Genomic DNA, 18913 nt, shown 5'->3' with positions numbered 1-18913 from the left:
CCACATTCTACACATATACCTCCTCCCACATTCTACATATATACCTCCTCCCACATTCTACACATATACCACCTCCCACATTCTACACATATACCTCCATCCACTTTCTACACATATACCACCTCCAATAGTCTATACGTATACCTCCTCCCATATTCTACACATATACCACCTCCCATATTCTACACATATACCACCACTCACATTCTACAAATATACCTCCTCACACTTTCTACACATATACCACCTCCCACAATCTACACATATACCTCCTCCCATATTCTACACACATACCTCCAACCACATTCTACACATATACCACCTCCCACATTCTACACATATACCTCCTCCCACATTCTACACATATACCACCTCCCACATTCTACATATATACCACCTCCCACATTCTACACATATACTTACTCCCACAGTCTCCATATATACCTCCTCCCACATTCTACACACATACCTCCAACCACATTCTACACATATACCACCTCCCACATTCTACACATATACCACCTCCAATAGTCTATACGTATACCTCCTCCCATATTCTACACATATACCACCTCCCATATTCTACACATATACCACCTCTCACATTCTACAAATATACCTCCTCACACTTTCTACACATATACCACCTCCCACAATCTACACATATACCTCCTCCCATATTCTACACACATGCCTCCACCCACATTCTACACATATACCACCTCCCATATTGTACACACATACCTCCACCTACATTCTACACATATAGCTCCTCCCACATTCTACACATATGCAACCTCCCATAGTCTACACATATACCTACACCCACATTATACACATAAACCTCCTCCCATATTCTACACATATACCTCCTCAACTATTCTACACGTATACTTTCTCCCACATTCTACGCATATACCACCTACCACATTCTACACATATACCACCTCCCACATTCTACACATAGACCTCCTCCCACATTCTACACATATACCTCCTCCCACATTCTACACATATACCTCCACCCACCGTCTACACATATACCTCCTCCGATATTCTACACATATACCTCCATCTACATTTTACTCATATACCTCCTCCCACATTCTACTCATATACCTTCTCCCACATTCCACACATATACTTTCTCCCACATTCTACACATATACTTTCTCCCACATTCTACACATATACTTTCTCCCACATTCTACACATATACTTTCTCCCACATTCTTCACATATACCACCTCCCACATTCTACACATATACTTTCTCCCACAATCTACACATATACCACCTCCCACATTCTACACATATACTTTCTCCCACATTCTACACATATACTTTCTCCCACATTCTACACATATACTTACTCCCACATTCTACACATATACTTACTCCCACATTCTACACATATACTTTCTCCCACATTCTACACATATACTTACTCCCACATTCTACACATATACTTTCTCCCACATTCTACACATATACTTTCTCCCACATTCTACACATATACTTCCTCCCACATTCTACACATATACTTACTCCCACATTCTACACATATACTTTCTCCCACATTCTACACATATACTTACTCCCACATTCTACACATATACTTACTCCCACATTCTACACATATACTTTCTCCCACATTCTACACATATACTTACTCCCACATTCTACACATATACTTTCTCCCACATTCTACACATATACTTCCTCCCACATTCTACACATATACTTACTCCCACATTCTACACATATACTTACTCCTACATTCTACACATATACTTTCTCCCACATTCTACACATATACTTTCTCCCACATTCTACACATATACTTTCTCCCACATTCTACACATATACTTACTCCCACATTCTACACATATACTTTCTCCCACATTCTACACATATACTTTCTCCCACATTCTTCACATATACCACCTCCCACATTCTACACATATACTTACTCCCACATTCTACACATATACTTACTCCCACATTCTACACATATACTTACTCCCACATTCTACACATATACCACCTCCCACATTCTACACATATACCTCCACCCACCGTCTACACATATACCTCCTCCGATATTCTACACATATACCTCCATCTACATTTTACTCATATACCTCCTCCCACATTCTACTCATATACCTTCTCCCACATTCTACACATATACTTTCTCCCACATTCTACACATATACTTTCTCCCACATTCTACACATATACTTTCTCCCACATTCTTCACATATACCACCTCCCACATTCTACACATATACTTTCTCCCACATTCTACACATATACCACCTCCCACATTCTACACATATACTTTCTCCCACATTCTACACATATACTTTCTCCCACATTCTACACATATACCTACTCCCACATTCTACACATATACTTACTCCCACATTCTACACATATACTTTCTCCCACATTCTACACATATACTTACTCCCACATTCTACACATATACTTTCTCCCACATTCTACACATATACTTTCTCCCACATTCTACACATACACTTCCTCCCACATTCTACACATATACTTACTCCCACATTCTACACATATACTTTCTCCCACATTCTACACATATACTTACTCCCACATTCTACACATATACTTACTCCCACATTCTACACATATACTTTCTCCCACATTCTACACATATACTTACTCCCACATTCTACACATATACTTTCTCCCACATTCTACACATATACTTTCTCCCACATTCTACACATATACTTACTCCCACATTATACACATATACTTACTCTTACATTCTACACATATACTTTCTCCCACATTCTACACATATACTTTCTCCCACATTCTACACATATACTTTCTCCCACATTCTACACATATACTTACTCCCACATTCTACATATATACTTTCTCCCACATTCTACACATATACTTTCTCCCACATTCTTCACATATACCACCTCCCACATTCTACACATATACTTACTCCCACATTCTACACATATACTTACTCCCACATTCTACACATATACTTAATCCCACATTCTACACATATACCACCTCCCACATTCTACACATATACTTACTCCCACATTCTACACATAAACACCTCCCACATTCTACACATATACTTACTCCCACATTCTACACATATACTTTCTCCCACATTTTTCACATATACCAGCTCCCACATTCTACACATATACTTACTCCCACATTCTACACATATACTTTCTCCCACATTCTTCACATATACCACCTCCCACATTCTACACATATACTTTCTCCCACATTCTTCACATATACCACCTCCCACATTCTACACATATACTTTCTCCCACATTCTACACATATACTTTCTCCCACATTCTACACATATACTTACGCCCACATTCTACACATATACTTTCTCCCACATTCTACACATATACTTTCTCCCACATGCTACACATATACTTACTCCCACATTCTACACATATACTTTCTCCCACATTCTACACATATACTTTCTCCCACATGCTACACATATACTTACTCCCACATTCTACACATATACTTTCTCCCACATTCTACACATATACTTACTCCCACATTCTACACATATACTAACTCCCACATTCTACACATATACTTTCTCCCACATTCTACACATATACTTACTCCCACATTCTACACATATACTTACTCCCACATTCTACACATATACTTTCTCCCACATTCTACACATATACGTTCTCCCACATTCTACACATATACTTTCTCCCACATTCTACACATATACTTACTCCCACATTCTACACATATACTTCCTCCCAGATTCTACACATATACTTACTCCCACATTCTACACATATACTTTCTCCCACATTCTACACATATACTTACTCCCACATTCTACACATATACTTACTCCCACATTCTACACATATACTTTCTCCCACATTCTACACATATACTTTCTCCCACATTCTACACATATACTTTCTCCCACATTCTACACATATACCACCTCCCACATTCTACACATATGCTTCCTCCCATATTCTACACATATACCTCCACCACCGTCTAAACATATACCGCCTCCCATATTCTACACACATATCTCCTCCCATATTCTACACATATACTTACACCCACATTCTACACATATACTTTCTCCCACATTCTACACATATACTTTCTCCCACATTCTACACATATACCACCTCCCACATTCTACACATATACTTTCTCCCACATTCTACACATATACCTCCTCCCACAATCTACACATATACCACCTTCCACATTCTACATACATACTTTCTCCCACATTCTACACATATGCCTCCTCCCATATTCTACACATATACCTCCACCACCGTCTAAACATATACCGCCTCCCATATTCTACACACATATCTCCTCCCATATTCTACACATATACCTCAAATAGTCACCACATATACCTCCACCCACCGTCCATGCATATGCTTCTAATGATATTGTGATCTATCTTTCTTTGTTCAGTACACTTCATTTGTATCTTGTGTATTTGTGTGTATGTACCATCAGATACACAACCAATGTCAAAGTGGGAATCTACATCATATAACGACTTACCAAGGAAACCATATAGTGTCATTCGTCAGAAGGAACGCGATACTTGAATACTCATACATATTTACATACACATCTAAGTCTTACGCCTGTGAAACTGGCCAGCTTTCTGTAATTTATTATCGGAATGATAAACAGTTTCGTCTCTTTTTAATGTATGTCGTGACATTTGTTTTGAAGTTTTGTGACCTGTGTATTCTAAAGAATAATCGACGTCCATTTCAGAAGAGGCGTACCTTCAGAGTGGAATGCTCACACACTTCTTTGAAAGGTTTGAGTGCAGCGTTTTCTAATGCTTCAAAGCGTTACTATCGTTCGAAACGAAAATAAAATTTTAAGATTTTTATACGTTGTAGTCAGATCTGTCTCACATGCGCATAAAAGAAATTAAAAATACGTTATGGAAATTGATTTAGTCGCGCGTTCAATGTCTCGGATGTTGTTTTCTTGCGTTTGAAGCCGCGGAGAGGTCTGCAAGCCCGCCCATCGTTATGCCCGCCTCTCCTGAAGCCCATACCCCCTTCCCGCACCCCTCCCCCACCCCCTTCATGGGACGCTGAATCTGAATACCACCACAATGCCGCCCAAACCTATAATAGGCAGCTGAAGTCTCGCGCATGCGCAGTCACTCTGACGGCACGCGACGCGCTAGCATAGCGAACAAAGCGTTTTATCCGATCACCGGCTGGAGAACCCAGCATGCTTTCACTCGGCCCGCCGAGACATTTAAACACAAACCCCAGCTTTCTCCGATGAAATTTCTATATTTGAAAGAAAAGCAATTAAGATGGAGTGGAGATCGCGAGAGCAGTTGTGAGACTATCGGGCGCTGATCGGTAAAGAATTAGCTGTCTACGCAATGCCATCACGGACGTCAAAAAATGACATCTTGAATTATTAAAGAGTATTAATGTTTACCTCTAAGGTGCTCTGTGATTCAATCTTTATCACTTGCTTATCGGAACCTTATCGCCATCGCACATATGCCACTTCCGTACTTTACGATTCTAACCTTGCTATGATTTGAACCGCAGGGGCAAGATACATGCGAAGATTGTGCCACTGTATTTACCGAACGAAATTTGTGTGTTAAAGTGGAAGGAGAAAGAATACTATTATTTCCTATATAACCAGCAAATCGAAATGCGGTTCCCATCATCATGTCAGACGCGTTTTTTACGCTGTTTCAGGTTCATATCAACTGACGAAATAAATGTACAATAAACTACGGTTATAACGAACTTAAAGGGACTGCTAATTTTAGTTCGTTATAACCGTAGTTCGTTATAAGCATATATACAACATAACTACAGCAAATAGGCGGGACCAAAAAAGAAAGTTCGTTATATCCGTCAGTTCGTTATAAGCGTGTTCGTTATAACCGTAGTTTACTGTAGTTTAGTGTACTAAAACTGTACTTGTATTTAACGAGTTGATTAAAATAATGTATTAGTTAATACTATATACACCATTCTGTTTCAAGATACATTCTATCAACCCGTACACTTGTAATTGCTTACTGCATTTTGAAATTTACGCATTAGAAATATATGTTAATATAAAAATTAAGTAAAATCTTGTTTTTCTTAAAGCGCCCTTTCAGTCAAGATGCGATGTCCCTGTTTAAGATAAAACGAAATAAATAAACAATAAATTGATTCGAAACATTTGATATTTTGTCATTAAAACAGTGATTATTTCGCTTTAGTTTTGTAAAAAGGTTTACAAACGAAGGATCATGACGTGTTAAAAATACAGATAGAGTGTCGATGGGTAAGCGTGAATTGGAGACATGCGTATTTCGAATAATGAGTACATGAAAGCTTCAAAATATATGAACGTATTTCCCTATAAATATTCAGATTTGATCTATTGTGGGTTCAGCTGTATTTGAATGAAAGCCATTACAACTAGTTACCGAGTCATTAGTATCTTTGGAATTAATGTGAGCCTTAGCCGTGGACTGTAACTTCTTTCATGACGGCTGAGAATGTGTGCAGGTGTTTTTGGCTTCCCCCGACCAAACACACCAACAATAACAGTATTTCAAGTCCCCAAATTTACACTTTACACACTGTGTTTATTGATTGCCTGCGTTCAATTTTCACCTGGCGTCGGCAAGTACAACAATTCCGGGTCCGTTCTTGTATTTAATTAACAATTTACCATGCGTAGCGTTAACGGTCACGTTACGTTCGCTTTACTTGCGCGAGGTATCACCTGCGTCGCGCTGCTGACCATTGTCCACGTTTGTTTGATCTTATGATAGTTAAGGATATCCTAACCGTTAATGATGACCGGGGCCCTGACTTCAATAGAGCAGGTGAGACGAGGCTGAATGCGACGGACTACCTGGTACTGACCAAGAGCGGAACTTTGAAGCAGACGTGATTATGGCGTCTGCCGGTGCGCGCGTGCCGCTTATGTAATGATAACGGCATGTCTCCCATCTGCCGTCTGGTTGAGCTTTTATCAGTACCGCCGAATTCTCGCCACCAGCGGAGAAATACAAGAAATCTGACTTAAATATGATCCGGGCTTGAACGGAGAGATGTGTTAGCAGCAGATCGTAGAAAATCAGATTTATGTCAAAGCCGCGAGCGTTTAATACGATATTTGCATTAAGGTAGCGAAAACACAACGGAAATTCCTCAAAATACACAGTCGCGCTGAGATGTTAGTTCCGAAGCCAGATATCACGGCTTGAAGAACAAAGGTGTTTTCTGCTGCTTTTGCCTGATGCAATGGCGATAAGGTGAGATGGGAGTCAGGTCTGTGTGTGCTTGGGGGATGAATTGCCCCCTCCACACGCTCCCTTAGATCTAGTTTCCGGCTATTTGGCTGAATTGCGACAGATTGGAGACTACTCGAATGATTATTTACACGGAGTGATGAAAATCACCCCTAGTTATTTCACCATTATTGATTTATGTACCTGACGCTGCTTTTAATTCACCGTAGTCTTGCTTGTCCTGCTGTTTAAAGGCATGCATATCAGCATATCGGCATATCATAAATAATGGCTTCCTGTGCCTACTGGTCAGACGGGTAAGCGATACGAGAAGGAGAGACTGAGAGACTCTCTCATTGCGTGTCGACACACAGCTACCCCGAGGGAGATTGTTTTGCACGGCCAACAACCATAGGAACGGTTATTAACGTCATACTTCAATTGAACTTCACTGTCATGATTTTCCGATATTGGAAAGTGAGTGCTTTCATGATGTTAAAGGTAATTATCATCCCACGGGGCCATCGATGAATGTTCTATGTTCAAAGTGAGATAAGTCTTTAACTAAATCTGACTGGAGTGCTCAAAGAGGAAGTAGATATTTTTCCAGCTTCATTTTCGTCGTCACGTGCGCGGGACTGCTGGCGACCAATGGAATGCGAGGACATCGAAATATTCGAATTTAAAGCTGTAATTCATGTTGACATATTTAATTAAGGCTGCTTACATTCTAGTTTGGTTGTAGGATAGCCTAATAGTTAATGCTGTCGCTCGTCACACCAAAGACCCGAGTTTGCCGTTTAAATAATCCTCAGTCTCAAGATAATGTCCTGTCGAATAAACCCGTTTCAAAATACCACTCACGTACAGTGCATACACATTTAGAATACGAAATAAGTATATGTAAAAAATAATAGTGTCAGAAATAATGGCATAATGAAATACAAAAATCAAGAAATATTGTTTTTTTAAAACTGAGTCCTTTTCTTAAAAAGCTAATACGGAGGGTACACGTCGATTATCGAAGACTTTCTACCTCGGAGCAACTTTGTTAAGGTGAATAAGATTACTAATATTTCTACTCTCTTTGTGGGAACAAGTAAACAGTAACCTGACAGTAAAAGTGATCATCGAGGGTCTGTGTGGTAGCCTAACAGTTAAAGTGATTATTGAGGGTCTGTGTGGTAGCCTAACAGTTAAAGTGATTATTGAGGGTCTGTGTGGTAGCCTAACAGTTAAAGTGATTATTGAGGGTCTGTGTGGTAGCCTAACAGTTAAAGTGATTATTGGGGGTCTGTGTGGTAGCCTAACAGTTTAAGTAATTATTGAGAATCTGTTTGCTAGCCTAACAGTTAAAGTGATTATTGAGGGTCTGTGTGGTAGCCTAACAATAAAAGTGATCATTGAGGGTCTGTTTGGTAGCCTAACAGTTAAAGTGATTATTGGGGGTCTGTGTGGTAGCCTAACAGTTAAAATAGCTATTGAGGGTCTGTGTGGTAGCCTAAAACTTCAAGTGTTTATTGAGGGGTCTGTTTTGGTGGGGGTCGGTCGGGTAGCTTAGTGGTTAAAGCGTTCGCTCGTCACGCCGAAAACACGGGTTCGATTCCCCACATGGGTACAAATGTGAAATCCATTCCTGGTGTCCCCGCCTTGATATTGCTGGAATATTGACAAAACGCGGCGTACAACCATACTCACTCACTCATAAAATATTGAGTTATTTGAGTCTAATTTCTTCCTGATAATAACTTTACATAGTTTCGGGAGAATCCTTGCTAATGTTTAGAGGGTAATTTACTTTTCTTACTAAAAAATACGTTTATCTCATTGAGTGACTCAGGCCAGGCCACTCGATGAGAAAAAATGAAATTTGACAGCAAAGGCCGACCATCCTCTCTTCATCCTTTTCTCGTTTCCGATATTCTTGCCTCTATGGTTAATAAATATAGGCGTTATTTGTCTTTCCTTTGATATTTGTCTTCATAATACAGCAATGACACATAAACGGCACAATTCGTTTGTGTTAAAAATACATTCATCCTCCCTATAAATGGAGCAATACTTCGTTGATCTTTTAGCTATACATAACTTGTAGAAATAGCACTACACTAAAATGCCGTTATGTATTCACATGTTTTTAGAATCGAGCTCGGGCAAACGCGCCCACAACTGCGCCTATATCGAATACTGGACCAATCTAATAACCGAATCTAGTAGCGAATATCGCACAAGCATCGTTATAATCAACCCACTGGCAGTTACATGAACGGTAAGCTTTGCAGAATTTCTGTGTCTATAATTCAACACAGCAAACAATAACATGGCACAGGTGAGGTCCCAAGTGAAGATCGGGACTAGAGCTGGTCTTGAGCAACTCAAACTTGTCGTAAGAGGCGACTAACGGGATCGGCTGGTCAGGTTCGTTGAATTGGTTGATGTTTGTCGTCGTTTCCCAATTGTCTAGATCTATGCTCATGATGTCAATGACTAGATTGTCTGGCCCAGACTCGATTATTTACAGCTGATTCATAATGCTCGAATATTGCTGATTGCGGCGTTAATCAACAAACAAACAAACACGGATGAGATGGAGAGATATGCTTTTAGGCGCAGAGGAGATGTATGGGTGCATCGATGTGTTCATTTAAACATCTTTTTTCCAATCAGCAGCGGCGACGATACCGAGGATTCATACTGACAGAACCTTGTTTAGACACGATTATTGACAGGCCGTCGCAATATAGTTAGATTTGTGCTAACTGTGGCGTTAAACAACACTTTTCCACAAAGGGCATTGTCAGGGAGAACTGACATTCTATACACCATTAAATACTAGCAACTTACGATTGGTTGGTTGGTTGGTTGGTTGGTTTGATGTTTAAAGCCGCAATCAGCAATATTCCAGCTATATGACGGCGGTCTGTAAATAATCGAGTCTGGACCAGACAATCAAGTGATTAACATCATGAGCATCGATCCACGCAACTGGGTTTGATGACATTCACCCGATCTGATCACCCGATCCCGTTAGTCGCCTTTTACGACAAGCATAGTCGCCTTGGGTTGCTGAAGACCTATTCTACCCCGAATCTTCACGGGTCTACGATTAAGCTTGATTTTGACGTTACATGGGATGCAACAGGCAGACAAAGTATGACGAGTGGGTTACAAACATATCTTCAGTTGTGAGTGAGTTGGATTTTATTCCGCCTTGAAAAGTATTACAGTTATGTATCTGCGTGTCAGCTGGAGGTGGGAGAAAAGCCAGAAATTCATCAGATCGTAGACGTTTGCCAACCCGGTGAAACCAAGGGGCACAGGTATGGTGCTGACCAAGGATCATAATCAAGAAGAATGTGGGATTCGAACCCACGATCAGCGGATCCTATTATATCGGAATTAATTCTCTCTCAAGTTGACCGGTGATCGGTTTCAGTAGGTTTCGTTAATAGAAATATGATGGCGGTTTGAAACAGCACAACTCTGGTCGTTTTGATACTCATATATCATATTCTTTTAAATAGATCTTAATTATTAACGCTATTAGTCCAATTTCGCTTAGAACTACTTAAAAAACGACTTATCCTTAAAAGGTCACTGTGCTTCATAATATGTATTCAAGCATTCAATCTCAACTAAAAGAGATATATATTTTCGGTCTCACTTATGTTTGTTTTTTTCAAGCACATTAAGCATTTATCTCGTGTGCTTCTGTCATAATAATAACTCTTTAAAATCATGTAAAGATGTTCTTGAAAATAGTAAAGACTTTGAGAAAGAACATGTATTTGTTTCAATAGTCAATTAAAACCTTCTCAAGTTACGGTTAAATAGAAATGTGGTATATAAAATTCAATAAGATTTGTTGATTCTTTAGAGACGCTTTTAACATTCCGTATTCATAATTAATGATCCCGATTAGTAGTCTTGTTTCGTTTTAGATCAGAGCATTGTTTCATTTTTCCTGACATCTCACACAAGTGGGATTTCATAAGGTAAATCTGACAAAAGACAAACCAGCGTAATGCTCCACTCTACAAACACAAACGAAAATGCGGATCGATAAAGATTTTAGAAATTGTCTATAAAATGTCATTTTCCAAAAATCCACGTGCTTTGAATGAATAGTACAAGACTTTTCACGTGGAACCTTAGAATGCTCTCCTTTTGGAGGGAAACCACTCTACCGTACACACCTGGCTTGTGCACAGAGACCGCCAGCTGTATGCAAATTATCTCACGCGCCTTTCTTCTGAATAATTTGATCCCACTTAAAAGTTGGTAATAATGGCACGTCTTATTTTTCAAATGACTTTTTCCACGGAAATCAAGTTATATTTTAACATGTTTCTATCAACATCGAAAAGTAACATGTTTTTGTGAAGGCACATTTTGGCGCTTTTCGTGATTCCGTTTCGATCATGCGCACAAGAACTTTCGCATTTTGGACATAGACGGAGCGGTATTTTTCCAATGTTCCCCATTTAAGCGGTTCATTTAGCTTACTTCTTGTGGTTGAGAAGGTAACATGTTTCTTTTGGCTCTGGAATATTATCAAGAATAAAGGCAAACAAAGTTAGGATTATTTTCACGAAAAGGTAATTTATTCGACATATTTTTGTAATACTGAGCGCAACAAATGCATTTGTTTAAACCGAGTCGATTATTTAGTCTTTTCGTTCTAATTAATTACAGACATTAGTAATAAGCCGCATAATATACACTTCTATAAAATATAACAGAACAGAAAGACGTATACATGTACATATATGTACCATATACAAATATTGAAATCTTTTCTACTATATACCTATTGACACCTTTCAAACAGTTTTGAAAAAGCCGTTTACTAGATAAATATATTGGCATTAATTTGCCATATACGTATTGACGCCGCTTCAAATATATTCTTTTGCATCTGGCATATCCAAGTCTGCTTTTCTTGAAATGACTAGTTTAGAAGGAATGTCTGCATAACGCTTCTGTGTGGTAAAAGCACGTTCTGAACCAGTCTGAACCGTGGACTTTATATTACAATATTGTTAGAAGATGCATTGAATAATAACAATATCAGTTTCAATAACATTACTTCAATTACACGACCGTAACAAATCCTCAACTGGTATTTCCAAGATAAAATACTTGATTATTTATTATTAATGACTTCAACATTAATAATGTTAGAAACAGTATTTTGATTTATTAAAACTCAGAAGCGGAAGTATTTGAATGTTATTTACAGTTAAAAGGATTAATTCCACCTAACCGATCATATCGTGTTAACTCCTCGCAAACTCAATATGATTTCACTTTCCATACCAGTCATCCGTACATTGTTCGTAATTTACCGTGCTGAATTCCTCAGTGTTCAGTAATATTATGTATAAATATTTCATGTTGAGATCTATAGCGATTTGGGACTATCATATCATTTGGGTCAGGTAATGATTTAATCATACACCCCACTCGACAACATAACTCGATCAAGCGCCTCTGACCAATGCCAGCCTACTTGGTCAACATATTTGGTGTTATTCCCATTTCACTGCCCACATCATCAAACAAAGCTATTCCTATCAAAGGAATCAGCGGATAATAATTACCGAAATTCCCTCAACACTAAGGATAAAATGTGTTAATTCCAATTAATCAAGCGAGCGAGCACCTTCTATTCCTGCTGCAGAATGCTTCACTTTTGCAAGGGTATGCGCTCAGAATTTGCTATAGTCATTTAATCACAAGACTGTGTGCAATTTGCATCGAATAACGGAACCCTAGCCTTTGTTACCGTGTATTATATTCATCTATTTTTAACAACCACTACCCTATTGTAACAACACGCCTGTCGCGGGCTTCTTTGTCAGAGAATTTCGGAGCTTTGCAGCTTTTCAGACAACCAAGGCAACTCTCAATTGTTCTTCTTGATATTGAGCGGCAAGTTAGTGGAGATATCCCGTTTTCATTTCTCCACAAATCAGCGCTCAAGTTGCGATACCGTCCCGGCGTAACACAATGAATAGTGTGAGTGGATGTGTAGCAGACGACTGCCACACAGCGCGGGAAACAAAGACTATCGTCTGCCGTTGCGGCTCGCGACAGGCTCGTGACGGCCTAGGGGCGGGGCTTAGCGCTTGGAATCTACATATGAATGAGACGGCTGTTGGGCTATATAAGCGAGTTCTCACAACACAGGGACGGATCGGACCAAAAACATTGAAGGAACTGCATTAGTATTTCGACGTATTTCAAAGGATTTCCCTTTGTCATACCTTGACAGTGGTTTATTTCGTTTCTTCACAGACTTTTCGAGAAGTTGAGTGGCTTTTGTGCATTATTTTACAGCGTATGTGACTTTTGCTGCGTTGTAAACTTGACCGTCTCAACCTGGTGCGATCCCCCTTTTTTCGTGTTTTTTTTTCGTGGACATTTCGCATGCCTTAGCGCCACGGAGGTTTTTGAAAACCTCATGTCGTTTTTGTGACTTTGTATTGTGTTGACACCGCAAGTGCCTTAGCTGCTGGACGTCAATCTCCCATCAGCCATGCCTAGGGGATTCCTAGTGAAGCGATCGAAAAACACCGCCTACTCCTACAGAGAACGACGACATTCCGATGATGACAAGAGTGACAGTGGATCAGAACATGAGTACCCATACACCAACTTTGGGTCTCCTGATTCGGGGTATTCTGCAAGCCCAATCTCCATGACATTCAGAGAGAGGGACTCCTTCTTACAGGATCGTGACAACAACAACGTCGCTCCCGCTGGCAGTCCCCTCGGGGTGAGTAACACCAACCTGCACCCCTCCCCACTCTACTTTTCGGCGTTTGACAAACTGAGTTTGTGCAATGACAATTCTCCTCACAGACTTGCTGCGAGAAACGACAACCTCACAGTAGCATCGTCTCCACACTCCCCAAACAGAAAAAGGGGGAATGGGGAAAGTGAGAAGAAGACAGTTGGCACAAAGAAACCAAAAGCGGCTCGCAAGATCAACTTTGACATCGACAAGACATCCCCGGTGTCTGGTACCATCATTCGCGACTTCTCCGACAGCGAAGAAGACGGAGGAAGAATTGTCTGCGGCGACATTGAACCCAGTTACAACTACGTCGAAGTCACGCCAGAAGCCAGAGCGGAACTTGAGAAAATTGAAAACAAAATTGGAGACTATATTTGCCAACTTTGTAAAGACTTTTTCGAGGACGCTTTCCAGCTGGCCCAGCACAGGTGTTCGCGCATTGTGCACGTGGAGTACCGTTGTCCCGAGTGCGACAAGGTGTTCAATTGTCCCGCAAATCTGGCCTCACACAGAAGGTGGCATAAACCAAAAACAACCGCCCCCGCCGGATCAAACAAGACCGTCTCACCTGCCAAGATCTTGCCCGCTGCTCAGACTTCAAACGAAAATAATAACAACTTGGAATCGCTTGAGCAGGCGAGAGTACTTAATAATAAACTGTTATCCCCGTTATCTCCATCCACGCATGACAACCGCGAATCCTCCGGTGACGAGGGTCAGTTCGAGTGTGAAACCTGTGGGAAGAAGTTCAGGAGACAGGCCTACCTTAGGAAGCACGTCGCCACTCATGCTAACGAAAGACCGTTGCCTTGCCAGTTTTGTGGGAAAATCTTCCTCAACGAAACTTCACGTGCTAAACACGAGGCGCAGCATGGCCCAGGAAGCAAAGATCTCTCGTGCTCCACGTGCAACCTGACATTCCCAAACAAGATCGTCCTCGAGAAGCACGTGCGTACTCACAGCAAGGACATATACACGTGCAAATACTGCGCGAGTACATTTTACAGTTCTCCGGGTTTGACACGGCATATTAATAAGTGCCATCCCTCAGAAAACAGACAAGTGATTCTTCTGCAGCTCCCTGTCTCAAGGCCTTGCTAGGCCCGGGGGAGTACCCTCTCCCTGGGGGGCCTACCAGCCCTTCAGGGTGGGGATAGACGATATAGACAAGAAGGGCATTACATTCTGTGTGAACACTTAAGGTCAGTCCAGTGCTTATTGTGAATCAAAACTTGCTTCTAGAGGAGAAGTATAAACTTGACTTTATCGTGAGTCCATGTGGCCCATGTACTGTGTTTCGCTTGTGCTGTATTCTGTTATGAAGTACAGGCGTGAACAAAACCTCCCTGTACAATCCGGGCCGTAAGTACTGTTGTAATAGCTATGTCAACATGCATTGCTGTATCGCTATGAACCATAGTCTCTCTGTTATCGATATCAAGTCCGGATCGATTCAACCGGACCGGTCCATGTCTGATCCTGTTTCTCTCATGTTTGTATACATATTTTGCCATTGTGTTAATTAGAGATCAATACCCAGTATTAATAACGTTTATTGACCAGCTATAGTATTGTTACACAGATTGATTTATTTTTGAAAGATAATTTCTCGAGTATTTTCTGAGTCAGAGCAGACACCAATTAGGACCTTGTGAAGTGTTTACTGAACAGATTGGTATTATTCAAGATTAGCCTGTGACTCATGCGATCGTCTGTTAATTATACTGTTAGTCACTCTCCCAACGCAGCAAAAGCAGCAGCATTCAGGAATTCCGTCGAACAGCACCCTATAAGGAAGGTGTGCAACGCATTACGTGCCTTTAACTTTGTCCCCAAATTGAAATCCTTATTTATTTATAGACCTTTTATTTATTTACAGCACAGAGTTGCTAGTCATATTTATTTGCTTTATCGAGATTTATTTCTACTTATTTATGCTTGTCATTGTGTTACGTTCTAGTCGGCGTTTTTCGTAATTATTTATTTATTCAATGTGCAATTTTATTTGGATTTATATTTATAAGTTTACATGTGTATTATTGTGTTAATTCTAGTCTCATGATTTGCTTTTTAATGTTTTGGTGGTTCTAGTCCCATTATTATTGTACTCTGGACTTTATTCCTAGTCGTATTTATTTAATGCTATTTAACTTTTTGCCTCTTTTGGGTTAACTTTACACTTTTTCTCATTTTGTTATTACAGAGTTTTATGTATACTTATTTATTCACTCAGAATTGATAAATATCCGATTATGGCAATGCTCATAATTATATATGTCACGCAATATATTCATATACAAATATTTAGTGAAGTGAAAGAGACAATACATCAAATATTGGTATTTATCAAATATCTGAAGATAGCTTATTTATCAAAGATTTATGTTTACCTTATTTAACTTTTACATAATTATGTGCAATGTTTATTGAACCTTTATACACATTCTTGTGCAATAGTTCAGAGTAAATTCACACATTATATATTTACTATGATCGGTTGTATTCTTGAGAATCAGTATTGACTGAGAATTATGAGTTTTAAAGACATTTATATATATTTCTAAACTTTGTGACCCGTATGCAATGTAAATTATCTGTATCAAGTGCCTACTGTGAATTGTGTTTGTGCCTACGTGCATGCCTATGGCTGTCGGTGATTAGGATGTATTCATATATACTTAATTATATCATAGTTACTTAACAAAGTGTCTTTATCAAAGTATCAAATCAATGCCTTACGATGTTATCCGATTATTTCAAAGTCTCGGAAAGTACTTTATTTTTACAGAATATTATTATATACCAGTGAGGCAATAAAACATTGACGATTGTACATCTGTAAGAATATGAATTGGATATTGTATGTATATTTTATGGTTGAACTTGAATAAAGATTGTGAAACAAAGTTTTGAATTTTGTGATTATGAAATGTGACACTTTCTGCAGCAGCAGTATCGACCAGGATCGTTGTCCGCCTCGGATGTAAGACGGGCACAAAGGACACTGGCCAAACGTACCTTGTTCCAACATCGATCAATAGTATTGTTGGTTTTGTTCATTTGAACGTACAAAAGTGGTTCTTAAAGTCATCGATATTGGTTACAATCGGAGGAACGTTCATGTGAAGCGTTTGTTCGTCACATGGAAAAGTCGGGTTCGATTCCCATATGGTAAAATGTGTGTCACTCGCCGTGTTATTGCTGCAATATTGCTTAAAACGGCGTAAAACCTCACTCGCTCTATCTCACATTATATCAGGAATTTGCCATTGGTAATGGTAGTGTGATGGTAGTTGATAGGTATATTGAGTGGGAATATGAGGACGGTGTGGTGGTAGAGAGGGGTATGGCGGGGTGGAAGTAGTCGGAGAAAGGTATGGTAGTGTGGTTGTACTCGGATAGAGGTATGGTAGTGTGGTGGTAGTAGGAGAGACATGGTAGTGTGGTGGTAGTAGGAGAGACATGGTAGTGTGGTTGTACTCGGACAGAGGTATGGTAGTGTGGTGGTAGACGAAGAGAGGTATGGTATTATGGTGGTAGTAGGAGAGAGGTATGGTAATGTGGTGGTAGTAGGAGAGAGGTGTGGTATTGTTGCGGTAGTAGGAGAGAGATATGGTAGTGTGGTGGTAGTAGGGGAGAGATATGGTAGTATTGTGGTAGTCGGAGAGAGGTATGGTAATGTGGTGGTAGTCAGAGAGAGATATGGTAGTATTGTGGTAGTAGGAGAGAGGTGTGGTAATGTGGTGGTAGTCGGAGAGAGATATGGTAGTATTGTGGTAGTAGGAGAGAGGTGTGGTAATGTGGTGGTAGTCAGAGAGAGATATGGTAGTATTGTGGTAGTAGGAGAGAGGTGTGGTAATGTGGTGGTAGTCAGAGAGAGATATGGTAGTATTGTGGTAGTAGGAGAGAGGTGTGGTAATGTGGTGGTAGTCGGAGAGAGGTGTGGTGGTGTGGTTGTACTCGGAGAGAGGTATGGTAGTCGGAGAGAGGTATGGTAGTATGGTGGTTGTAGGAGAGACGTATGGTAGTATGGTGGTTGTAGGAGAGAGGTATGGTAGTATTGTGGTTGTAGGAGAGACGTATGGTAGTATGGTGGTTGTAGGAGAGAGGTATGGTAGTGTGGTGGTAGTCGGAGAGAGGTATGGCAGTGTGGTGGTTGTAGGAGAGAGGTATGGTAGTGTGGTGGTTGTAGGAGAGAGGTATGGCAGTGTGGTGGTAGTAGGAGAGAGGTATGGTAGTGTGGTTGTACTCGGAGAGAGGTATGGTAGTATGGTGGTTGTAGGAGAGAGGTATGGTAGTGTGGTGGTAGTAGGAGAGAGGTATGGCAGTGTGGTTGTACTCGGAGAGACGTATGGTAGTATGGTGGTAGTCAGAGAGAGATATGGTAGTATGGTGGTAGTCAGAGAGAGGTATGGTAGTATGGTGGTTGTAGGAGAGAGGTATGGTAGTGTGGTGGTTGTAGGAGAGAGGTATGGTAGTGTGGTGGTAGTAGGAGAGAGGTGTGGTAGTGTGATGGTAGTAGGAGAGAGGTATGGTTGTTGTGGTTGTACTCGGAGAGAGGTATGGTAGTATGGTGGTTGTAGGAGAGAGGTATGGCAGTGTGGTGGTAGTAGGAGAGAGGTATGGTAGTGTGGTTGTACTCGGAGAGACGTATGGTAGTATGGTGGTAGTCAGAGAGAGATATGGTAGTATTGTGGTAGTAGGAGAGAGGTGTGGTAATGTGGTGGTAGTAGGAGAGAGGTATGGTTGTGTGGTTGTACTCGGGG

General features: G+C 40.3%; 1 protein-coding gene across 1 annotated transcript; it reads left to right on the top strand.

The window, feature by feature from the left end:
* Positions 1-13556: 13556 nt before the first annotated feature.
* LOC139442347 (insulinoma-associated protein 1a-like) lies at positions 13557-17016 on the top strand. The gene has a single exon (XM_071223146.1). The coding sequence runs from the start codon at positions 13887-13889 to the stop codon at positions 15246-15248; it is 1362 nt and encodes a 453-aa protein (XP_071079247.1). The 5' UTR covers positions 13557-13886; the 3' UTR covers positions 15249-17016.
* Positions 17017-18913: the final 1897 nt, after the last annotated feature.

The sequence above is a fragment of the Haliotis cracherodii genome, unplaced genomic scaffold, assembly GCF_022045235.1.
Source record: "Haliotis cracherodii isolate W230 unplaced genomic scaffold, xgHalCrac1.p SCAF_5, whole genome shotgun sequence".
Taxonomy (NCBI): domain Eukaryota; kingdom Metazoa; phylum Mollusca; class Gastropoda; order Lepetellida; family Haliotidae; genus Haliotis; species Haliotis cracherodii.
This window is presented reverse-complemented; position numbering and strand designations above follow the sequence as displayed.